The sequence below is a fragment of the Phoca vitulina genome, unplaced genomic scaffold (assembly GCF_004348235.1).
Source record: "Phoca vitulina isolate PV1807 unplaced genomic scaffold, GSC_HSeal_1.0 scaffold1, whole genome shotgun sequence".
NCBI lineage: Eukaryota > Metazoa > Chordata > Mammalia > Carnivora > Phocidae > Phoca > Phoca vitulina.
This window is the reverse complement of record NW_022589704.1, coordinates 47549551-47576353: the sequence shown is the minus strand read 5'-3', so window position 1 is coordinate 47576353 and position 26803 is coordinate 47549551. Positions and strand designations below refer to the sequence as shown.

At 36.6% G+C, this 26803-nt stretch overlaps 1 protein-coding gene across 1 annotated transcript in view; it reads left to right on the top strand.

The window, feature by feature from the left end:
* The window catches only part of FSIP2 (fibrous sheath interacting protein 2), a 107225-nt gene that overhangs the window by 2024 nt on the left and 78398 nt on the right, over positions 1 to 26803 (top strand). Inside the window, exons 3-9 of the mRNA XM_032420585.1 lie at positions 2111 to 2272; positions 2976 to 3065; positions 4317 to 4456; positions 5568 to 5709; positions 6189 to 6299; positions 8761 to 8881; positions 18186 to 18275. Of these exons, the coding sequence (XP_032276476.1) occupies positions 2111 to 2272; positions 2976 to 3065; positions 4317 to 4456; positions 5568 to 5709; positions 6189 to 6299; positions 8761 to 8881; positions 18186 to 18275 (856 nt within the window). The remainder of the gene's footprint in view (positions 1 to 2110; positions 2273 to 2975; positions 3066 to 4316; positions 4457 to 5567; positions 5710 to 6188; positions 6300 to 8760; positions 8882 to 18185; positions 18276 to 26803) is intronic.

The window sequence follows — 26803 nt, the reverse complement described above, 5'->3', positions numbered from 1 at the left end:
TGACTTTGTGAAATCCTTCTTTTTCTTTCAGTACTATCTCCTCAATAAAGTGATTTTTTATGTTTACACTTTTAGGGTTTTTTTTTAAAGAAAAACCAATCACTTTAATTGACAACAGAATGCATACCCTGGCTCTAATGAATGGATATGTCTAAAAGGTGTTCCTTATTTACAGGTAATTAGCCCAAGTTTGGTCTTGAGAAACATACTACCATCACAGCTGAAGTTCAACAGCTAAGAGATGTTGACAGCTAAATGTCAACGTCTTAAAAAAAAAAAATCAATCCATTCTTGAGTCACAATTGTTGATTGTTTCCCTTACAGAAAAGGTATGGGCTTTATACCTGGTCTCACTGAATTCAAGACACACTCCTAAGAGATTCTTTTCTTTGCCTTCTCAGGGAAACATTAGTAATTAGGGAATTTTGCTTTATGAAGTATGCCCTTGAAAGAGATTGAAGCCTTATGTTAAGCAAGAAGTCAGAAATTTATCAAGGAAGCTTTTAAATGGAAAATGAAAGCTAGCATCCTATCATATTCCTCCAGTCTGCCCCTTTGCCCGTATATGAAACATCCTCCCACCTATAGCTTGAGGGAGTTCTTTATAGAGTGCCACCCAGCCAGGCTCCTTAGTGTTCAGAATCTGACTGAGGTGGCTACTGCCAGGCTGAACACAGAGGTCACGAACTAGTACCTGCAGCCAGATCTAGATTGGTGCACAATGCATGGGGACTTATCAATGGAATTGAATGCCTGCAAACAGGTCAGGTGCTCTCAGGTTTGCCACATCTTCCACACATTCCAGTTGCCTTTCACTTGAGCCAAGTACTGCTTTGACTGTACTTTAGACTAAAACTTCCATTTTTCTCACCACAAAAAATTAAAGGAAAGCAAAAAGAAAGAATGCAAAGGCAATATTAGGACAACTTCCACACCTACTTACATCCTCTACTTTTTCCCTTTCAGAGGTTCCCCAAAACCCATTTTCACCATCCTGCCATTGAAAAATGGGCTCGGAACTCACACACACACACACACACACACACACACACACACACACACACCTCACTTTGGTAATGTTTTAATTTACAAACGAGATGAGATAATTCAGCTGTTTCCTCTAACGTAACAGAGAAACAGGACTATTAGCTGATATTTTCCTTTTATATGCTAATGACTACTGTATAAGGTTGTATTTGGTCTTTACACATATGAAGAAACCTCAATCCTTATTAATATCTTTTATAATTGGTTCTTCAATATGTTGAACTTTATAATACAGACCTTGATTTTTTTCCTAACTGTAGTGCTCTCAGAGACTACTGGGTTTCTTGCCTTAAATAAGACCCTAACACAATAACCTTTATTTATTATCTTTTTTTTTTAAAGATTTTGTTTATTTATTTGACAGAGAGAGACACAGCAAGAGAGAGAACACAAGCAAGGAGAGTGGGAGAGGGAGAAGCAGGCTTCCCGCGGAGCAGGGAGCCCGATGTGGGACTCGATCCCAGGACCCTGGGATCATGACCTGAGCCGAAGGCAGATGCTTAACGATTGAGCCACCCAGGCGCCACCTATTCATTATCTTTAACATCTGAGTTTTACTTCTACTTTTTTGGTTTAAGTTTCCATGAATCTTGGTGAAAGACTTTCTATTTTCTTCATTTTCAGATTACTGAGATAATCATAATTAATATTATCCCTTTATCCTTTTAAACGTAGTGAGTACTTTGACTTGGAAGTGGGAAAAGGAAAAGGAAGAATCATAGCTTTCACTTTCTTTATACATTAAAACAAATTTTATCCTAGTTCCTTTCTTTTCTTTTCCTTTCTTCTGTGACTCAGGGCCAGGGACTGATAGTGATCAGGGGAGGAATTAATTGAGTGAGGGAAGGTTTTTAGAATAAGTCAGGTCAGTGGGGAAAAAGAAGTCAGGATAATAAATTTATGTTGCCTAATCCAAATCTTTCTGTTGCCAGTTCTTCCCCACTTCAAATTCTTCTCGCCTGCTTTATTTTCAGTGAACAGTCTAGTCATTTCAATAGATTGACATTTAAAAGTGAAATTCATTAGCTTTACCCTTATAATATTTTAAAATCTGTGTTTGCAGCTTTTTCGACCTTCTTACGGTTTTAACCTGACTGATCCTTATTGTCGACTTTTGGAAAACCAATATAAAAGTCTTCATGATCCACATTTAAGAGCATACTATAAGCGCAAAGATATCCTGAGAAGATTAAAGAAAGGAGGCTATATCACCAGCAATAATAAAGTGGGTTGAAGATTAATTCTTTTTAATCATTGCAAACCTCCAAGACTTGATAAAGCTTGCTTCTGTACCTCACTGGGGGGTCTGTATCACCTTTAACTTGGTCATGAGAAATAATGGGAAATTTCATAAATTACTCAGTATTTGGGTCAAGGGAAACCAGACAATAGTTTTTTCTAAATGAAACTACTTCTTCCCTCACCTTTTTTCTTTATGATATCAAAAGATGATTACCAAATAATTTCAGGATGTAAAGGTAATTTTTCCAAATGTATCATAGTCCTCTTTCTCTGTCTCTAATGTCACTGTATGCTTGTCAAGGATTACGTCCCATAAGCTTTTTAAAAACTTGAGACAAAATAGGAACCTAGTAAAATCAGCCTGATGGAATCTTGATGGACTATATTCTTATTGGGATCAAACATTATTATTACATTAGTATTTTCTTTTAATAACTCCAGTTGTATGTACTAAATCCCCTATCATGATGCATATTAATAAAGTAATGTTATCTGGATAGAAATTTCCTGTTGATTAAACGTTGTAGAGAGTTACTGCTTACAAAATTGTTAGCAATTTATTACTCTTAATACCAAAATATTATCAAATGGTATGGTATTACTATTTTTCCTAGGAAAGTAATTGCTATGATTTTTAAATATTTGTATTTATATATTTTTGTCATTACTGTTGTTTTGTTTTTTAGATTGTATGTACCTTGAAGGACTTGAATAAGTACAGGCAATATCTTACCAGTTTAAAGTTAGACTTTGAAAGAAACTATATAAGAGATCAAGTAAGTTAAATACTTAATTTTGGTTTCTTTTCATAGGGTTTGGAAGAAAGCTTTATTTGTATGCAAAATATTTTCATATATTTTTACCTTTAATTCTGACAAACTACTTTTTCCAAATTAAAATTTAGAAGAGGAATAAATAATATTTTGAGGTTGCTATATTAAGCCAAGAAAAGAAAAGGGACCAAGTTATCTATTAATATGCCAATAGTAGCTTGCATAATTTAGCAATTAAATTACTACTCAGATATGTCATTTCTACCTGAGCTAAGAGCAATAGGAAGAGTCTATTGTGGCAGCAAGATTCTTCAGCTGGAGCCCCCAAAACAGCTTGCGTAACAGGAGAGGAGGAGTATGTATAATTACCATGTCCTGTAGGTGACTGGAAGAACATGTACACTGTGTATGTGTACCCACACACATGCAGCTGTGTTCATTCAATAAAAAATGTTGTTCTTAAAAATGAAGTGGAATGATTTGGTGTAGAGTGGGTATAGATAGTGACTTCCTTTCAATTTTTGACTCAAAAAGTTTGTGTGAGTGTGTACACATATGCACGTGTGCATGAGTGAATTCAGGTTTTACGGTCAAGAGAGTTGGATAAAAATGAGAAATGTGTGTGTACATGTACATTTACAAATTTATGTTCAAATGTTATGTAGAGGGGTGCCTGGGTTGCTCAGTGGGTTGAGCATCTGACTCTTAGTTTTGGCTCAGATTATGATCTCATGAGTGGTGGGATTGAGCCCCATGTTGGGCTCCGCATTCAGTGCAGAGTCTGATTGAGGATTCTCTCCCTCTTTCCCTCCCCCTACTTGTGCACTCATGCTCTCTCTCTAAAATAAATAAATAAATCTTAAAAAAGAGAGAGTTGTAGAGAAATGATAATGACTTCCCTATACTATTAAATGTTCTGTATTTTACCCAATTTCCTCCTTCTGCGTAGAGCTTCTCCTCCCCTCCCTCCTTATTATCATTTATTTTTTTCAGAATGGATAGAAAAATAAGATGAAATATTTATCATTCATTTTCAGAGAAAGACATCTTTATTTTGGGTTGTTTGTCCTTGTCTAACAATAGGTTTAAATGCAGTTAAGCAGAATTAGCTATTCACAAAGTACAGGAATTTTACTAAGCATATGATAGGACAGTTTTATTTCTGAGAATGTAAAAAGAAGATTTTACATATACATAGTCAAATTTACATACATTTATGTATATGTGTATATTATAACACACTTTTCTTAATAGGAAATGCTTGCAAAGCAAGTAAATAGACTACAGGAAAACAGTCAAATACCTAGACGTTCTGATGTTGCACGGTTCCAAAATTGGTTGTTACAGGAAGGCACCCAATCTATTAAGGACCAGGAACGATTAATAAGGCACAGGTAAGATTGAAGTTAATGCATATTTCATTTATATATTGTGGACCCAAATATGTAGGAAGATACTAGAAAGAATTGAAGGTAGGATTTTTAGAGAACTAGACACTATTTAACTCCACAATTGTTCCCACTATGGAGAGGAAGAGACCAAGAGGTACGGGAATTGGGAAATTATGGTGGCAAGGCTATAAAGAGAAATTTCTACCAGAGAAGACAGGGTTGTTGTGAGTCCAAAAGATAATCTAAGCTGATAACTGGAAGAACAAAATCAGATCCAAAGTCCTTCCAATTGTAGTAGATGGAGGGAAAGTATCTTTAGCACACGCTTCTACAGTAGCTTCTTATGATCATCTTTAAGGACTGATAGCATTAAGTTTGAGGAAGTTAGTGAAAAGTCAAAAAAGGAAACTTTATCTAATGCCAGTATAAATATGCATCATCTCTAAACTGTCGTTCTCTAAACTAAGATATTACCTACTAACGTTCAATCGTTACCCTTCCATGACCAAGACCATTTCTTAGGAAGTGAAGGGATATTATTGGTCTTTTTCCTCCTCCTTCATTAAAGTGAGAGAGGCTGCAGTGCCTAACTTTCTATATTCCATAGTTCAATTTCATGGTAGGTCCATAAAACAGATTGACATACTAGAGACCCAGACTACAGATGGGAGATTTGTTCAAGGTCTTGTAAATTACAATGGACCCAGTATACATCTTTTTATTAGGAAACTCAGATCTGTTTTTTTTTTCCCAGATTTGAAGTCAGTGTTTCAGTTACTTTAGGCTTCTTTGCAAACCCATATTCCCAAATGTACAAAGTTATGAATACTTACTGTGTAAAATGTTTTTAATCAATTTGCTCCACATTTTACCATTGGCTGTGCCATAACAGATACTTATATAATAGGGAGATTTGTATAAGGAGTAAAGTGAGTTGGTGGGTCAGGCTGGCTTGAAGGTCCATGAGCAGAGCTGATAGAGAAACTGTAAAATTCCTGTGGCTTAAGAAATAAAAAGCAAGCAAGAAGTTGGTTTGAGAATATCAAAGCAGAGATGATGCCATCATAAGGGAAATAGCCAATTCACCTTTACTTGTATTTGTACTTTTACTTAGATATTTGGATATGATAAATAGGGAATTAGAACAACTTGAGCACACAGCAGAAGAGCAACGCCTACTTCGGATGGATAGAGAAGAAAGACGACAGCGAGAATACACAAGGAGAAAACTTAGTCTTCGTAGAAAAATTGAAGAGGTGAGATAACAAATTCAAAATATTTAGAGAAAAATTGTAAACAGTTGTTTCATTTGTAAGTAATTTACCTCTCCATCATACTTCTTGAAGTCATTTCAGGTCTGAATCATTTATCCACATTAATCTTTTTTCCAAGTTGTTACATAAAATAATGAGGCTGACCACAAACTGTATGAGCCAATATCTACTATTAAAGTGATGATTGTGAAAGTTGCTAGACACTATTTAACTCCCCAAAAGTCCTCATTATAGGGTGGAAAATTTTTTAAATTTAGCTTTAGTAAAAAAATAACCATACCTGCATTCCTAATAGGAATGCGTAAGAAAAGGCCATCCTAAACCCAGTGTATGACTTTAATTATGCTTCGCCTGATTTCTGTTAGGCCCCTTACTTATTCTAATTTGCTTGTTGGTGGTGGAAAAAACAGAAAGGTTTACTGTGAACACATACTGAGTATAGTAACATTCATACTTTCTAGGAATGGAAGACAAAAGAGATGTTACTTCTGACAAGGATTGGAGAAGATGTTAAAAGAGAAGCTAGGATAGAGGAACAACGGCGTAGAAGCAGAGAGGAGAGTGACAGGAAGGTAGGGTGAGCTTTAACCTCTAACTGGGGCTGTTTGAAGAGAAGCTTTTGCCAGTTTTGATATTTGGGAGTACACTCTGTGAGATAACAATGGACCAGTTACCCCAAATGATATGCAACTAGTGCAATGGAACAAGTTCTGGCACTGGGAGTGCCCATTAGACATGACCACTGATGGTAGGCATGGTCATGCCACAGGCTACTTGAGCCAGGTTATTGGCAGAGCTATTTGAATTCTAGATATTTCCAATGGAGTTATTCTAAATTGTTTCTTTTGAATTGTGTTTTAATACAAGAGGTTTTCAATTCATTGCTGTATACTTCTTAGTATTGTAATCTTTTTGAGATTGATGTTTTATATATATAATGTCTCTATATATAATGTCAATTATATATATATATTTTTTTTTTTACTCCAAAGTATGTGCTTAAATTACAGTTATCGAAATCTTTAAAAGATTTTTTGCCTTTGCATCTTTATCAAAAATCAGTTGTATAGACTGATTTTTGGACTCTTTTCTGCTCTTTGACCTATTTGTCTATTATACTGTCTTGATTATTATACCTTTAATCGTTCTTTAAATCAGTAGTGCTAACCTTCTAAGTCTGTTTTTCTATTTTAAAGTTGTGTTGGCTAATCTAAGCCCTTTACATTTCAATATAAATTTTAGAATCAGCATTTCAATTTCTACAAAGAAATCTTACCAAGATTTTGATTAGAATTATGTTGATTCTATAGGTCAGTTTGGGCACAATTGATGTCTTGATAATATTGAGTCTTCCAACTCATGAACCAAATATCTCTCTCCATTTATTTAGGTTTCCTTAATTTTTGCAGTTTACAGGTCTTACTTCTTTTGATAGATTTGATAGATTCATCCTTAGGTATTTCATAATTTTTATGCTATTATAATTGGTATTTTTAATTTCAAATTCTGATTATTTGATGTTAGTATATAGAAAAGCAATTTTTTATATTCATCTTGTATCTTGCATTGACAAAATCACTTATTCTAGTAATTTATTTCTAGATGCCAATTGATATTCTACATAAATGATTATGTTGCCTACAAATAAAGGTGGTTTTATTTCTTCTCTTTGGATGTGAATGCATTTTTCTTTTTTTTTTTTGCCTGATTGCACTGACTATAACCTCTGTTATAACATAGAATAGAGAAAATGATAATGGACATTATTATCAAATATTTATTTTGCCCTTTCTCTCTTCTCTACAGGCATATTAGGCTGCTTGATATTGTTCCACACCTCGCTGATACTCTTTTCATTTTGTAACTTTTTTTTCCTCATTGTTTCCTTTTGAATGGTTTCTTTTCCTAAATTTGCATTAATTAATCTCTTCTTCTGCAATGTCTATTTTACTATTAATGCATATCTCATATTACTCATCTCATACATTTAAAAAATTGATTCTCTTCCCTTTTATATGTTATATGTCTTTTCTTTACCTTGTAAATATATGGAATACAATTGTGTTTTAATATTCTTATCTTTAATTCTAACATTTGTGTCATTATGGGTCAATTTTGATTGATTGATTGATTGATCACTCATTTTATGGGTTATATTTCCCTGCTTTTTATGCTTGGTACTCTTTGATTGGATGCCAGATATGGTGAATTTTACTTTTTGGGTGCTGAATATTTTCATATTCTTTTAAATATCCTTTAGCTTTTTTCTTGAATGTAAATAATTTCTTTGGAAACAGTTTGATTGTTATAGGTCATGCTTTTTAAGATTTGTTAGAGGGGCCAGAGCCATGTTTAATCTGAGACTAGTTATTCCCTAGTCCTAGAAGCAAGACCCATTTTAGAACTCTACACAACACCCTATGACTTACGAAGTTCTTCCAGAGTGGCTGGTGAAAATAGGCGTGATAGACAGGTGCCAAGCACTGTTCTCTCTAATCCTCTAGTACTGTCCTTTGTGTGGCCTTGCTTAGTTTCCTCACACACCTGTACGGATGCATCTGTTGCCGAATACTCAAGGGAACCCTTTGAGGATCCCTAGGGTTCCTTCTCTGTGCAGTTTCTTCCTTTCTGAGACATCCAGGGTCAATATTAGCCCAGAGGTTCACAAAAGGAAGTCACATTTTATATATTATGTGTATCTCTGGTAGGCCTGGGTGTTTTGGGTTAAGTTACTCAGGAATCCCTCCCATTGAAGATGATTTAGAAATTGCCTAAGCTCTGCAGGATAACTATGATTAAGAAACCCTACCTCATCTGTGACTGGACCAGTTTCCTGAAGGTATACAGTGAGGTAACTGTATCTAAGTTTTCATGTTTTATCACAGATGGAAATCTGTACCATGTAACTTTACAAGGCACAAGACAGGACTGACTGTTGATTTCCAATATACACTCTCACATTTTAAATATCTGTCTTGCATTTTTAAACAGGAAGCTGATGTTAACTTATATATATATATATTAATATTTTAGAAACAAGCCCTTCTAGAGAAAAAAATGGCTTATCATTTACAAAAAATGCAAGAAGACAGCTTTAAAGGAGAAGAGATGAGAAATGACACATTTCATTACAGAGGACAAGATGGAACATACTGTGAACGTGAGAATATTAAAAGCTGATAGAGCTATGTAGAAAATGCTTATTTATATATTTACTTAAAAATCCTTTTGTAAAATTCTGTTTGCTTACAATTGCTATTTGCTTTGTGCTAGGCACAGTTCTAGGCATTTCTCTATGACAGTTCAACTTGAAAAGCAGACATATGCAAAAATTAAAACAAAGTAAAATAATCTTATCAAGTGGTTCAGTAGACAAGCTTGCCTATGCTGTAGTTCTAACCAAATTACATATAATAAAAATAATGTATTTTTTTGCTACTGAAACTTTAAAAACTCGTGTGTAAGATAATTGCTATTGTATACCAACATGGTGATCTACTATGTTGCCAGCCAGAAAGGACAATATCAGAAGAGAACGGCGGGGGGGGGGGGGGCAAGGAGGTTGGGGAATAAGGAAGGGAGGAGGTAGAGAAGAAGGGAAAGTAAGGAAGGAAAGAAAAAAGAAGGAAATGAGTTTAAAGGAGGGGCATCCAGTTATGACTTTTCTATGCCCAATCTCTACCAGCTTTTTTTAATTTATAACATTATAAAAAATAGTGAGTTTATTAAATTAAATTAATTAATGATATTAATTACAATTTCATGGCCAGAATGCAAAAATGTAAACTTGCTTTAATTATCATGACTAAGTAGTATTAGGAAAGAGTAAGATCATCTTCCATCCCATCAATCCTATCTCTATCCCATCAATCCTGTTTTTAGGTGAGAGCCTCCTTGCATCTCTCCAGTAGATTACTAACTAGTCTCCATTGGCTCTTTTTTCTACCTACTTCAAATCCATTTTTCATGCTGCTACTAATTAGACTTTAAATCTGTTCTGAGGCTTTCTTCCAGCCCCAAAATGTAAAGATTCCCATTACCTCTTAAATGAAGCTCAGACTTTTGAGGCAACCATTCATCACCATCTAGAGCCCAACCCAAACCTAACTTTTCAGCTTTATTTCACACTACCTCCTGGAAGAAGGAAGCTATGATCTAAGGGTGATGTGCATAGGCTCTGGAGCCAAACTGCTGAAGTCCAAACCCTGCTTTCCCATTATCTAGCCATGTAAATAGCTTGGACAAATTATTTAACCTCTTTGAGCTAAGTTTCATCATCTGAAAACAAAAATACTATTCCTAAATTCTCATAAAATCTCATAAGCTCTAGCCCATAGTAAGCTCTCAATTTATTTCATTGTCCAATCAAACGAGACTACTGACCATTCCTAAAACACAAGTAACTTTTCTTCTGTGCCAGTCTTTGTCCAATTTTCTTAGCCTGGAGTGATGTGCTCACTGTCCATCTATCCCTATCCCACAATTCTTTTAGCTCCACTATAAATGACACTCCACGAAGTCTTTCTTAATAACCCTAATTGGAAGATCCTTCTCTGGGGCACCTGGGTGGCTCAGTTGGTTAAGAATCTGATTTCGACTCAGGTCATGATCCCAGGGTTCTGGGATCGAGCCCCATATCGGGTTCTCTGCTCAGCAGGAAGCCTGCTTCTCCCTCTCCCTCTGCCTGCAGCTCCCCCTGCTTGTGCTCTCTCTCTGTCAAATAAATAAATAAAATCTTTAAAAAAAAAAAAGAAAAGAAGATCCTTCTCCTTTGAATCCTTTATAGTTCTTTGCATCATTCTCCATACACTTATTACATACTTCCCACTGTCTTAATCACCCATAATATTCTAACTCCCACTTTTGTGTTCACAGAACAAATAGCACTATATGTATGTATGTATGTGTGTGTATATAAAATATATATTTGCTAAATGGACTAATTCAATCTATTCAGCTCATTGAAATAATGACAACAATCTCATGCTTCAGAAAAGAAACCACTTTAGGGGCGCCTGGGTGGCTCAGTCAGTTAAGCGTCTGACTCTTGGTTTCAGGTCAGGTCATGATCTCCTGGTTGTGGGATCAAGCCCTACATCAGGCTCTGTGCTCAGTGCAGAGTCTGCTTCAGATTCTCTCTCCTTCTCCTTCTCCCTCTCACTCTCTCTCTCTCTCAAATAAAAAAATAAAACCTTTAAAAAAAAGAAACCACTTTAGTAACAATATACATCCCTACATCTTCAACTGATAACTGTCTCATTTAATAGGAAAAGAGTTTCAAGTAGACATTTTAGACCTTTGTTACCTCAGAACCCCTCTTTTGTTTTTTAATTTTTATTTTTTTATTATGTTATGTTAGTCACCATACAGTGCATCATTAGTTTTTGATGTAGTGTTCCATGATTCATTGTTTGCATATAACACCCAGTGCTCCATGCAATATGTGCCCTCCTTAATACCCATCACCAGGCTAATCCATCCACCCCTTCTAAAACCCTCAGTTTGTTTCTCGGCATCCATAGTCTCTCATGGTTCATCTCCCCCTCCGATTTCCCCCCTTCATTTTTCCCTTCCTTCTCCTAATATCCTCCATGCTATTCCTTATGTTCCACAAATAAGTGAAACCATATGATAATTGACTTTCTCTGCTTGACTTATCACACAGTATAATCTCCTCCAGTCCCATCCATGTTGATGTAAAAGTTGGGTATTCATCCTTTCTGATGGCTGAGTAATGTTCCATTGAATTTATGGACCACATCTTCCTTATCCATTCATCTGGTGAAGGGCATCTCGGCTCTTTCCACAGTTTGGCTATTGTGGATATTGCTGCTATGAACATTGGGGTGCATATGACCCTTCTTTTCACTACATCTGTATATTTGGGGTAAATACCCAGGAATGCAATTTCTGGGCCGTAGGGTAGCTCTATTTTAATTTTTTGAGGAACCTCCACACTGTTTTCCAAAGTGGCTGTACCAACCTACATTCCCATCAACAGTGTAAGAGGGTTCCCCCCTCTCCATAACCTCTCCAACATTTGTTGTTTCTTGCCTTGTCAATTTTTCCCATTCTAACTGGAGTAAGGTGGTATCTCAGTGTGGTTTGGATTTGAATTTCCCTGATGGCTAATGATGATGAACATTTTTTCATGTGTCCATTAGCCATTTGTATGTCTTCTTTTGAAAAGTGTCTGTTCATATCTTCTGCCCATTTTTTGACTTGATTATTCGTCTTTTAGGGGCTGAGTTTGAGAAGTTCTTTATAGATCTTGGACATCAGCCCTTTGACTGTAGTGTCATTGGCAAATATCTTCTCTCATTCCATGGGTAGCCTCTTAGTTTTGTTGACTGTTTCTTTTGCTATACAGAAGCTTTTTATCTTGATGAAATCCCAAAAGTTCATTTTCGCTTTTGTTTCCCTTGCCTTTGGAGACGTGTCTTGAAAGAAGTTGCTGTGGCTGATGTTGAAGAGGTTACTGCCTACGTTCTCCTCTAGGATTTTTGATGGATTCTTGTGTCACATTGAGGTCTTTCATCCATTTTGAGTTTATCTTTGTGTATGGTGTAAGAGAATGGTCGAGTTTCCTTCTTCTGTATATAGCTGTCCAATTTTCCCAGCACCATTTATTGAAGAGACTGTCTTTTTCCATTCGATATTTTTTCCTGCTGTGTCAAAGATTAGTTGACCATAGAGTTGAGGGTCCATATCTGGGCTCTCCATTCTATTCCATTGGTCTATGTGTCTGTTTTTGTGCCAGTACCATGCTGTCTTGGTGATCACAGCTTTGTAATATAGCTTGAAATCAGGCAACGTGATGCCCCCAGCTTTTTTTTCTTTTTCAACATTTCCTTGGTGATTCGGAGTCTTTTCTGGTTCCATACAAATTTTAGGATTGTTTGTTCCAGGAATGGCATTGAAGGTATAGATTGCTCTGGGCAGCATAGACATTTTAACATTTATTCTTCTGATCCATGAGCATGGGATGTTTTTCCATCTTTTTTGTGTCTTCTTCAATTTCTTTCATGAGTGTTCTGAAGTTCCTAGAGTATAGATCCTAACCTCTTGGTTAGGTTTATTCCCAGGTATCTTATGGTTTTTGGTGCTATTGTAAATGGAATAGATTCTCTAATTTCTCTTTCTACAGTTACATTGTTAGTGTATAAGAAAGCAACTGATATCTGTGCATTGATTTTGTATCCCGCCACATTACTGCATTGCTGTATGAGTTCTAGTAATTTGGGTGTGGACTCTTTTGTGTTTTCCACATAAAGTATCATCTCATCTGCAAAGAGAGAGAGTTTGACTTCTTCTTTGCCGATTTGAATACCTTTTATTTCTTATTGTTGTCTAATTGCTGTTGCTAGGACTTCTAGTACTATGATGAACAATAGTGGTGAGAGTGGGCATCCCTGTCATATTCCTGATCTTAAGGGAATTGAGAATGATATTCACTGTGGGTTTTTCATAGATGGTTTTTATGAAATTGAGGAATGTTCTCTCTATCCTATACTCTGGAGAGTTTTAATCAGGAAAGGATATTGTATTTTCTCAAATGCTTTTTCTGCATCAATTGAGAGGACCATATGCTTCATCTGTCTCCTCTTATTAATGTGTTCTATCACATTGATTGATTTGCGAATGTTGAACCACCCTTGCATCCCAAAAATAAATCCCACTTCGTCGTGGTGGATGATCCTTTTAATGTACTGTTGGATCCTATTAGCTAGGATTTTGTTGAAAATTTTGGCATCCATCTTCATCAGGGATATCGGTCTGAAATTCTCCTTTTTGATGGGGTCTTTGCCTGGTTTGGGAATCAAGGTAATGCTGGCATCATAGAATGAGTGTGGAAACTTCCCTTCTATTTCTATTTTTTGAAACAGCTTCAGGAGAATAGGTTTATTTCTTCTTTGAATGTTTGGTAGGATTCCCCAGGGAATCCATCAGGTCCTGGACTCCTGTTTTTGGGGAAGTTTTTGATCAGTGCTTCAATCTCATTACTGGTTATTGGTCTATTCAGGTTGTTAATTTCTTCCTGTTTCAGTCTTGGTAGTTTATAGGTTTCCAGGAAGGCATCCATTTCTTCAAGGTTGCTTAATTTATTGGCATATAGTTGCTAATAATAATTTCTAATAATTGTTTCTGTTTCCTTGGTGTTAGTTAATATTTCTTGTAGGGCCAGCTTAGTGGTCACATATTCTTTCAGTTTCTGCTGGTCTTGGAAGCTCTGCATCTCTCCATCCATTCTAAATGACAGCCTTGCCTCGTAAAATATTCTTGGCTGCATGTTCTTCTCATTTAGTTCATTCATAATTTCATTAATTTGGGTCCTTTCTCTTTTCTTTTGGGTAAGTCTGGCCAGAGGTTTATCGATCTTACTAATTCTTTCAAAGAACCAGCTTCTAGTTTCGTTGATCTGCTCTACTGTATTTCTGGTTTCTATTTCATTGATCTCTGTTCTAATCCTAATTATTTCTCTTCTAATGTGTGGCTTAGGCATCATTTGTTGTTTTTTCTTTTTTTATTATAATTTTTTTTTTATTTTTTATTTGACAGAGAGAGAGTACAAGCAGGGGGAGTGTCAGGCAGAGGGAGAGGGAGAAGCAGGCTCCCCGCTCAACAGGGAGCCTGATGTGGGGCTCGATCCCAGGACCCTGGGATCATGACCTGAGCCGAAGGCAGACACTTAACCATCTGAGCCACCCAGGCGCCCCTGTTGTTTTTTCTCTAGTTCTTTAAGGTGTAAAGTTAGTTGGTGAATTCGGAATTTTTCTATTTTTTTGAGTGAGGCTTGGATGGCTATGTATTTCCCCCCTGAGGACGGTCTTTGCAGTATCCCATAGGGTTTGGACCAATGTGTTTTCATTCTCATTAATTTCCATGAGTTGTTTAAGTTCTTTGATTTCCTGGTTGACTCAAACATTCTTAAGCAGAGTGGTCTTTAGCTTCCAAGTGTTTGAATTTCTGCCAAATTTTTCTTGTGGTTGAGTTCCAGTTTCAAAGCATTATGGTCTGAGAATATGTAGGGAATAATCTCAATCTTTTGGTATCATTTGAGACCTGATTTATGACCCAGTATGTGGTCTATTCTGGAGAAAGTTACATGTGCACTCGAGAAGAATGAGTATTCTGTTGTTTTAGGGTGGAATGTTCTGTATATATCTATGCGGTCCATCTGTCCAGTGTGTCATTCAAACCTCTTGTTTCCTTGTTGATTTTCGGCTTAGATGATCTCTCTATTGCTGAGAGTGGAGTATTGCGGTCTCCTACAATTAATATATTATTATCAATATGTCTCTTTATTTTGGTTAACAGTTGGCTTATGTAGTTGGCTCCTCCCATGTTGGGGGCTTAGATATTTACAATTGTTAGATCTTCTTGTTGGATAGATCCTTTAAGAATGATATAATGTCCCTCTGTATCTCTTAATACAGTCTTTAGCTTAAAATCTAATTTGTCTGATATAAGAATTGCTACCCCAGCTTTCTTCTGAGGTCCGTTGGCATGGAAGATGGATTTCCATCCCTTCACTTTCAGTCTGGATGTATCTTTAGGTTCAAAATGAGTCTCTTGTAGACAGCATATGGATGGGTCTTGTCTTATTATCCAACGTGCAACCCTGTGCTGTTTTATGGGAGCATTTAGGCCGTTCACATTGAGAGTGATTTAAAGATATGAATTAATTGTCATCATGTTGCCTGTGAAGACCTTGTTTCTATAGATTGTCTCTGTAAATTTCTGTTGTATATCACTCTTGGGGTCTTTCTCCTTTTATAGAACCCCCTTTAATATTTCTTGTAGGGCCAGCTTAGTGGTCACATATTCTTTCAGTTTCTGCTGGTCTTGGAAGCTCTGCATCTCTCCATCCATTCTAAATGACAGCCTTGCCTCGTAAAGTATTCTTGGCTGCATGTTCTTCTCATTTAGTACCCTGAATATAGTCTTGCCAGCCCTTTCTGGCTTGCCAGGTCTCTGTGGATCGGTCTGACATTATTCTGATGTTCTTCCCTGTGTACATAAGGAATCTCTTTCCCCTAACTTCCCTTAAGATGGTTTCCTTTGTTCTAAGCTTTGCGAGTTTTACTATTACATGCCAGGGCATTGGCCTGTTTTCCTTGATCTTGGGAGGGGTCCTCTCTGCCTCTAGGACATGAATGCTTGTTTCATTCCCCAGATTAGGGAAGTTCTCAGCTACGATTTGCTCAAATATATCTTCTAGTCCTCCCTCTCTCTCCACCCCTTCAGGGATGCCAGTAATTCTGACATTGGAACGTTTCATAGTGTCACTTATTTCTCTCATTCTGTTTTCATGGATTTTAAGCTGTTTCTTCCAGGCCTCCTCATGCTCATTCTTTTCTATCATTTTGTCTTCTAGATCAGTAATTCTGTCTTCTGCCTTGTTTACCCTAGCTATTAGAGTATCTAGATTAGATTGGATCTCACTGATAGCATTTTTAAATTCTGCCAGATCAGCTCTCATTTCTGCCCTTAGAGACTCTATGTTGCCATTAATCAATTTCTCCATTCTAGCTATCGTCTTCATAACTGTTACCCTGAAGTCTATTTCTGACATCTTGCTTATATCTATATCCATTTGTAAATCTGCAGCAGAAGTCACAGTCTCTGAGTCCTTCCTATTTGGGGGGTTCTTCCTCTTAGTCGTTCTGTTGAGGGGTGGTTGAGGGAATGTACAGAATCCAAATTATTGATCACAAGCCAAGCAAGATGCACCTGTTTTATAGGGACTTTAGGGTTGTCGGCCTCTTGTTTTCCCAGCCTGTCTTCTGGGGGAGGGGCCTGCCGTGCTGTTACTCAGGCAACCCTGTTTGGGCAGAGTTGCCCTGCCCCCTGTGTGGGGGGATGGTCTTAGTGAAAACCGATTTTGGGGGGGCTTTTGTTCTCTAGCGGCTTTCCCTGCTGGCTTTCCATGTCCTTCTGAGAGTCAGAGCAGAAGACATCATTTCCAACCCTCTGCCTCAAGCAGAGAGATCACAGTCTGTTCTTCAGTGAGCTTTCCAGGACACACTGTCTCCGTTTCTGTCTGTGCTGCTAAAACCACAGCATCCTGGGTTGTGCACCCCTCAGCAGCGCTCCCAGTCCTCGTTTCCAGGTCCAGGCAGGTCTTTGTCCTCTGTGCTTCTAAAACCGCCAGCCACCCCCAGTTCACACATGCACTCCTGCAGCTCCAGGTTTCAGTCCGGGGGGGCTGCCCTAAAGTCCCTTCCCCGCCGCTACCAGTCTGTAAGTCTGTGCCCGTTCCCCAGCGTGGGAGGCTTTCGTGCTCCAGTGGTGCAGAATCCCTGAGGCTCCCTCCCGCTTCCATTTATCTTCCAGTGTCTGCCCGCCTAATCATGGCTCCCTGTGTCATACCTCAAAATCAACTGCCAGCGATGTTCTGTTTGTAGAGATCCAGATCTATCTTCTTACATCTCAGGCTGATTTCATGGGTGTTCAGAATGGTCTGGTAGATAAAGCCAGCTCACTTCAGGGGACTAGTTGGAGTAGGGTCCCCTACTCCTCTGCCATCTTTTTTTTTCCCTCAGAACCCCTCTTTTTTTTTAAGATTTTATTTATTTATTTGACAGAGAGAGAGAGAGAGCACAAGTAGGCAGAGCAGCAGGCAGAGGGAGAAGCAGGCTCTCCACTGAGCAGGGATCCCGATGTGGGGCTTGATCCCAGGACCCTGGGATCATGACCTGAGCCGAAGGCAGCTGCTTAACCAACTGAGCCACCCAGGTGTCCCAGAACCCCTCTTTTGAAGAGGATGTAAAGGAATTTATATTATCAAGGTGACAGAAGAATATCTATTTTACAAATGAAATTGAATTATACTTCCAAGTAACATTGTCATCTTCCACTAAGTAGACATTTTTTCAGAGAGACAGAGAGAATGAGAGAGGAAGGGTGAATTTGGTCCAGTGGGGAGATAGAGCACTCTCACATTTTATATCTCTAATGAAAACATCTCTAATGAAAGTGTAATTGAGTACACTTGATGTGAGGAGTCTTTGCCCTCCTTAAATGATTAGAAACAGGAAATACAATTACCTCTATCACAAAGGAGGAGTATGTATACAGTTGCTTATGCCAGGCTGGGAGGCACATCCAAGAACTCCAATAGTCACTGTGGGCTAGTGGGTTTCAAGCCAGTAGCTATGTTGGTATGCACCCCCACAAATAGGAAATGACATGTTACAGTTGGTCTCTGTGTAGCTTTCCTCTCTACCAGAAGAAAATTCTGTCCCTCCAAGTATATCTTTTAACTTGAAGGATAATATTTCAAGAGTAATTGTCTTCCCATTTCACATCTCTCCATTTTGTCCAATGCCTCCCCACAGTACCACATACAAATTAGCATAAGGCTCACTTCTTCTTGGGCATGAAGAAATAGTCTATCTTGGGTAATTCTTTCATCACTATTATTAAAAATACATGTTTTATTACATTTCTTTAAGCTTATTATCCAAAGAAGAAAAAGAAGACTTATGATAATCAAAACTTAATTTACACTGTTGGTGACCAGACAGCAAGTAAAGGAGCATATGGTAATTGAATATTTTAATAAGAAATACTAAGTAGTAATTTGGGGAAAGACTGAGATAGCATCTTTTGCTTAAATGCTTTTAATGCCTTAAATCTTCTGTTTTCAGTTGTCAAATGACTGATATAGAGTGATGCTTACCAATAATGACACAATCTCTATTGCTTTCAGAATTTGATTTCTAGTTACTGATTTTGTGTTCTAAACTTAACATTATGTCATCACTTTAGAAAAATCAAATGAAGAGTCTATTGCTGTTAAAGAAGCAGTATATGAAACCCAACAAATCGCAAAATAGTTTTAATAATGCTCAAAATTATTTTAGAAAACTCTGAGGTGGGTCAGAAATTAACTCCAAAGCCACTGTGAACCCTATTTATTATTTATCTCATGCTGTGTTACTTGATATTGTCTATTAGGCTCGTTGGATTAAACCAGGAACCTAAATTACAGCATAAAACTCCCCCAAATAATACGCTATCAAAAGTATGAGACTGTTAAAAATTAAACAATATGAATCTCCTCCCACTATCAAGTTTCCAGGGAGAAATTAAAGTATAAAAGTTAAAATTCCTTTGGCCTTATCAGTTCAAATCTAAAGAAAAAAAAGTCCAAAATCTTTCCTCCCTGATGAGGTAATTTGATTAATCTCATCAAGACTTAGAAACCTGGGGAGTGACAAGGATGCTTTAGTGGAAGCTGTCTTCCACTCTCAGGACCACTGAGGTAGAATTAATTCAACACTAAGCTTCATGGGTCCTATATTTAAAGTTCAAAGACATTTTTTTAAGACACCAGAGTTACTACAACATACAAAATTATGACAATGCCAGCCCCCCCGCCCCACTAAATATAGACAATGAAACTAAATTTTCAGTTTCCAAAGCAGTTATCTCACACAGAGTGATCTTCTAAAACTCTAGTGTTTAATGCAACACAGACTGGTCTTACTGATGACAAAAATTCTAGTGCTATTAGGAGAGTATGGTAGATGGAAAATACTGTTTTCATCCTTACCAGGCTACCAGTCTGTGACAATTGTTCAGGGATCAAACCTGTAAATTTAATTAAGCATAGTTGGGAAACATTCCATTAAAAGATGAATTCTGAAACTCTACTGACACCTTTCTTGGGGTGAGAGGTCTTCACTCTAAGAGTGCCTTGTGAATCATTTTTTTGTGAATCTTAGAACTATACATCAGTGACATCACAAGTCATTGTATATTATTAGAAGTGCCTCTCTCTCCTAGTCATTGCAATCAAACCTTCTTACTTTTCATCATTGAACCCTGAGTATGAACTCTGTACAGTATCACAGCTTTTATAGTCCTATGGGTAATTTGCCCCACATTTTGTAGCTGGCAACTCTCCAATATGAGTTCTGAGCCCTGAATTCCCTGTATTTCTTGCTTCTGATCTTGTGTCTGTTTTCTTATTTCTCCCAAAAAGATCCTGAGGTGTTCACTTTGTTTTTTTCAAATATCTAAGGCAAAATGGATTTTTTTTTTGTATAATTGCATCCAAACACATGTATGGATTTGTGTGATCTCTACCACAATCATGTAAGATTCAGTCATTACAATCACAACATCCCAAAACTTTCCTTTTGCTGTCATACATTCCTCCCTCCCACTAATAACGCTAGGTAACCACTGATTGTTCTTCGTCACTATAGTTCTTTTCCCTTTGAAGCATGTCTTAGAAATAGAATCTTATAGTATTTGACATTTTGATAATGTCTTCTTTCATTCAGTGTTCGAAATTTATTCAAGTTATTGCATGCATTGATAGTTTACTCCTTTTGAATCGCTGAGTAGTATTCCATTGTATGTATGCACCAGAATTTGTGTGTACATTCATCAGTTGAAGGAAATTTGGGTTATTTCCAGGTTTTGGTGATTATGAATAGAAAAATCAGAAGTATTTTTAGTCTGCTTTTTGTATAAATAAGGGATTGTTGAGTCATATGGTATATATGTTCAAGTTTATAAAGAGCTGTCCAACTGCTTTCCAGAATGCCTATAATATTTTGCATTTTCATCAGTAATGCATGAGAGATCCATTTGCTATGCAGTCCTGCTACCATTAGTATTTTCAGCAATTTTTAAAAAAGGTTTTTTTATTTATTTGGCAGAGAGAATAAGCACAAGCAGGGGGAGTGGTGGACAGAGGGAGAAGCAGGCTCCCTGCTGAGCAAGGAGCCCGATGCAGGACTTGATCCCAGAACCACAGGATCATGACCTGAGCCAAAGGCAGACGTTTAACTAACTGAGCCATCCACGCATTCCAGCAATTTTTTATTTTAGTCATTCTAATAGATGTAGTGGTATCTCATCATGATTTTATTTGCATTTCCTTAATGGCTAATGATGATGACTATCTTTTCATATGTGTTTGCCTTTTGTAAACCCTGCTTGGTAAAGTATCTGTTGAAGTTTTTGCTCATTTTTAATTGGTTGGTTTTCTCACTGTTGAGTTTAAGGAGTTTTTTATATATTATGAATACAAGTCTTTTTCAGATATGTGATTTGCAAATATTTTCTCTCAGTCTGTGATTTACCTTTTCATTTTCTGTTCCATTAATCAATTTATGTGTCTATCCCTTTGCCAATACTGCACTATCTTAATTATTGTAGCTTTTTACTGTCTTAAATTCAGGTAGTATAATTCTACTAACTATTTTTTCCCTTAAAATTTAAGGACTATTTTAATTAATTTGCCTTTTGCATATAAATTGTATGATCAGCTTGTCTACAAAAATTATCCTGGGATTTTTGAATGAAGTACATTAAATCAATCTATAGATCATTTTGAGGAGAAAATAAATCTTTACAGGTCTTGGTCTTCCAATCCATAAACATAGTAACTCTTTCTGTTTCTTTAGTTGTACTTGATTTCTTTCATGTTTTTATAGTTTTCAGCATAGAGATCTTGTATATGTTGTGTTATATTTATACATAAGTACTTCATTTCTTTCATACTATTATACAGGACATTTTTAAAATTTGTTTTCCAGTTGTCCATAACTTTTTTTTTTAATTTATTTTTTTATTTTAGAGAGAGAGTACACAAGTCAGGGGAGGGGCAGAGGGAGAGGGAGGGAGAGAATCCCCAAGCAGACTCCCTGCTGAGTGCCAAGACAGATGTGGAGCTTGCTCTCACCACCCTGAGATCACGACCTGAGCCAAAATCAAAAGTAGGATGCTCAACTGACTGAGCAAGCACCCCTGTCCATGACTGTTGTTTTTATGTCTCTTTGTACAGATTTTTTTTTTAGGGTTGTTCCAGATAACAATGTACTAAGCTTTTCACAATCAACTATAAATAAATATTTAACCCTTTAAGTGGAATGTGAAAATTTTGCCACTATATATGACTCCTTATCCCTCTTCCCTTTGTTATAGTTGTCCTATGTATTACATCTACATACATCAAACATCCACTCAGAGAATATAATAAGTTTTATTTTAAATAACTAAATAGAAGACTAGCCTATTATATTCACTCAGATAGTTACCATTTTGAATGCCTTTTAATTTCTGATATCCCAGGTTTCGTTCCAATATCATTTTTTTAGTCTATAGAACCTCCCTTAGAATCTCTTTTAGAACAGATTTTCTGGCACTGAATCATATTAATTTCCCTTCATCTAAGAATGTCTTTACTTTACCTTCATTCCTGAATGATAGTGTTTTCATTTGATATAGAATTGTAAGTTGACATTTTTTTTCCCCAACTTGAAAACTGTTGTTCCATTTCATTGTGTTTCCATGGTTCGGATGAGATATGAGCCATATTTGAATTGTTGATCCTCTATAAGTAAGGTGACATTTTTCTCTGGTTGTTAAGATTTTTGGGGGTGGGAAATAGTTTTTAGCAGCTTGATTTTGATATGTCTTAGTGTGGATTTCTTTCTTTTTTTTTTTTTTTTTTTTTGTTTTAAGGTTCACTGAATTTCCTTAAGCTGTAAGTTTATATCTTTTGCCAAATTTCTTTAAAGCAGATTTCCTTCTCCCACAGAAAGAAATACTGTCCAAATCTGGTGATTGTCATAACCATTATTTTAAAATATATTTACTACATGAGTGTATACCCTTAAACTATATATACACATATAGACATAAATACCATTAAAATATTTTAATGTAACTTATATGCTGTTGTATCCAGTCTTATGTGACTTGCTTTTTACATCCAGCATTATATTTCAGAAGTTTTATCTCTGTGCTGCCTGACATTTTATTTTATTTCACAACTGATCTTATCCCATTGTGTGGATATACCACAATTTATACATTTGTTTTTCTGTTGAGGGAAGTATTTGTTATTTGAACAATATTGCCCTGAACATTCATATATATATGAACATTCATATATATATAAAAAATCTCATGGTACTCACAGAAAGGAGATTCTCTCGGGGTTATATGCCTAGATATGGGATTTCTGGGTCATGTTTCCTCTTCTGAGAAGTTATCTTTTCAAATCTCTGGTCCATTTTCCTACTGGGTTTTCTTTTTCCTGTGGATTTGAAAGATATTTAAAGCCATCCTAGACTTTTGTCTATTATATACATATATATAGTATAAATAACTTCTAATTTGTAATTTTTTTCTATTCTTTCCTTTTATCTTTTGATGACAGAAGTTATGAATTCAATATGACTGATGTTAATTTTTTGTTTATTTACAGCAAATATTTCCAGTTTTGTTAATGGCTTTTTTAGCTTTTCTTATTAAACATTTCAAAAATAAGTAAAAACCAGCAGTACCCTTAATGTGCTTATCATTCAACTTCAACAACAACTCATGAATAATTTTGTTTTGCCTATGCCCTCAACCTCTCTCTGCTGCCTTGTTGTTCCAAAGTACATCCCATTAATATGAAAATAGGTATCTAAAAGATAAGGATTTTTTAAATGCATAGCAACAATACCATTATCACATGGCACAAATAATCCTTTAATGTAATAAAATAAATCCCTATTCAACTTTCCAATGATCTCATAAATGTCACAAAAATATTTTGATGTTAGTTTGAATCTACATTGACATGTATTACAATAATTTGTTATGTCTCCCAAATCTTAATCTAATAGGTTCTTCTTCCACATACCCTTCTCCCTCCCTCCCTGCCTCCTTTTATTAATTGTTTATTTGTTGAAGAAACTGAGTTGCTTGTCCTGTTGAGTTCCTCACAGACTGGACTTTTGCTGATTGTATCTGTATGTAAATAATGTATATTATTTCTTCTGTATTTCCTGTAAAGTATTAGTTAGATCTATACACTTTCAGGGTTTTTGTTTTTTTTTTTATTGAGGTATAATTGACATACAACATTATCTTAGTTTCAGGTATACAACATAATGATTTGATATTTGTATACACTGCAAAATGATCCCACAGTAAGTCTAGTTTCCCCCGTCACAGTATAAAGTTACATAATATGCAATACAATATTGTTGACTATAGTCACTGTGCTGTATATTACATTCCCATGACTTACTTATTTTGTGACTGGACATTTGTACATCCTGACCCACTTCTCCCATTCCTCACCCCCAACCCTGCCCCGTCTGTCAACCACCAATCTGTTCTTTGCATCTGTGAGTTTGGTTTCGTTTATCTGTTTTATTTTTTAGATTCCACATATAAGTGAAATTACATGGTATTTGTCTTTCTCTGATTTGTTTCACTTAGCATAATACCTTTTCAATATATAAAATCGTGTCATTCACAAATAGTGACAGTTTTACTTCTTCCATTCCAATTTGGATTCCTGTTGTTTTTCTTTTTTTGCCTAATTGGCATCCCGGTAGGTACCTATAGGTCCTTTAATCTATTTTTTTGACCTTTTTTTTTCTTTTTGCTGCTCTGTTTGGGTGAGTTCCACTGACCTGTATTCCAGGTCACTAGCCCTTCCTTCTGTTTCATCCAGTCTGCGGTTGAACCCCTATAGTGTCTTTTTTCATTTCAGTTATTGTATTCTTCAGCCCTATGACTTAATGTTTGGCACTTTCTTGTATTTTCTCTCTCTTTGTTGATCTCTCTGTGTTCATCCATTCTTCTCTCAAGATCCATGAGCATCTTTATGACTATTACTTTGAACTCTTTATCAGGCAAATTACTTATCTTTGTTTTTTAAAGTTTTCTTTGGGGGCTCTTCTTGTTCTTTAATTTGGAACACATTCCTCCATTTCCTAATTTCACTTGATTCTTTGCTTCTATGTATGAGGCAAAACATCTCTCTCTCCCAGTCTTAAGGGAGTGGTCAAAAGAAGACTGGGGGTGTGTTTCACCTGTTGTCTGTGCAGCATCCTGCCAAGAACTGTCTCTCTGATTGCTTCAGTCCCCTGGGGCCCCAAAACACAGGGCCCCTTGGCCACCAGAGATAGGCATTCAAAGGGTATCTCTTGTGAACTATGTGTACTTACTGGCTTTGGCAGGGCCACAGGGGAGCGTTGGGGCAGGCAAGCCCACCCACTGGCTTTAGTGGGGCAGAACCACAGGAGCAGTGCTAACAGGGTAAACAGAGTAAAAAATGGCATCTGGCATTGCCAGCACTTAGCAAGGTAGGAGAGTGTAAAAATGGCACCAACCAGCACCTCCTTCCCTGGAGAGAGTTGGAACAAACCTCTGCCCATCCAGCAAATGCTTTAAGAATAGCCAGTGGATCTCCTTTATGTATGGTCTAAGTGCTTTTCAGCCTGCTGCTTTTGTGCTGGGTCTCAGGATAAGTAGTCTGCGCACAAGCCCTTTAGGAACAGAGTTTCAGTTTCCCAATGCCCTTTGAATCTCCTAGACATAAGCCATGTTGATTTTTAAAGTCAAATGTTTGGGGGCTCATCTTTCCAGTGCAGGTCCCAAGCGTTAGGGGGCTCAAACTCAGGGATGTGCTCCATATTTGTGAAATCCCTCTAACCTGTGGGTTGCTGCACTGGGGGTGGGGTTTTCAGTTAGACCATGCCTCTGCCTCTCCTCTCAACCAGATGTGGCCTTTTTATCTCTCTTTTTCAGAGAGAGTTGTTCTAGATGTAGCTGGAGATTTTGTGTGTCCAAGGGAGAAGGTGAGGTCAGGGTCTTCTTATGCTGTCATTTTGCAGGTTCAGTTTCTCTAACAAGACTGATTCATAGATGGTGGTTAGTCTTTCCATCAGGTGGAATATAATATCTCCTTTTCTTTCTCTTTGTAATGTTAGCAGCCATTTATGTTCAAGGCCTAGATCCATGAATTAATTACAGGTTGCAAAGTTGGGATATTTTAATTCTATCATTCCTTCTTCATAGATTAACTGTAATACTTGTATAAAATAAACTTCCTCTTAACTACTATTTGGTTACAGTGTGGTACAGGATACTTCAGAAAAGCAGACTGATGCTTAATATTTTACCATTATTTATCAGTTTTCAAAATAGTAACTTGTTTCAGTAGCATCCTCCAACAGTAAGCAACTAGTTTTGTTTTGTGTCATTATGAATTTATAGATTTAAATAAATTCAATGTGCTTCAATACAATTCTGTTACTATGTTTATTAATGCTGAAATTTTGATAGCTTTGGCCAGTGGGATCTCCTTTTAGGATAATTCTTGAGTCCTTTGTGACATAACCCTAATGATTTTTGGTAGCTTCCTTGTTATCTGGGAAGACAGGCTTATTCAAGCTTATCTTATACACATTCAATTGCTTCAACATCATTGAGTTTTAGTGGAATTTTTGCAAAGATAAAGTGAACATATATAGATGATAGATATACAGACAGACCTATTTGTGGAAAGTCTCCTGTTTTATTTATCTATTTGTTCTTATGTGAATACAATGTTCTCTTAATTACTGTAGCTTTATAATAAGTCTTGAATGGCAGTTTGAGTTCTCTAACATTCGTGGTTCTTCTAGGCTGACTTGCTTATTATAGGGCCTTTATATCTCCATATAAATTTTATTTTATTTATTTTTTTTTTTAAAGATTTTATTTATTTATTTATTTGATGGAGAGAGAGACAGCGAGAGAGGGAACACAAGCAGGGGGAGTGGTAGAGGGAGAAGCAGGCTCTCCGCCGAGCAGGGAGCCCGATGCGGGGCTCGATTCCAGGACGCTGGGATCATGACCTGAGCCGAAGGCAGCCGCTTAACGACTGAGCCACCCAGGCGCCCCTCCATATAAATTTTAGAATGAGCTTTCTAGTTTCTACAACATAGTCTGCTGGGATTTACTTGGACTCACTTTTCATTTCCTTTTTCTTGCTGGCTAGCACCTCCAGGATAGTGTTGAATAAAATGGTGATTGTGTACATCTTAATCTTGTTCCAAAAACTTAAGGGAAAGTGATCAATATAAATTAGAGTATCAGCTCTAGAGATTTGAAGATAGCTTTTATCAGAGGAAGGACACATCCTCATATTCTTAGTTCACAAAGAGGTTTTATCATGAATGGTATTGAACTTTATCCTATTTTCCCCTGCATCTTTCAGATAATCATCTAAATTTTCTTTTTTCTTTTAATGTTGTGAATCACTTTGACTTATTTTTAATGT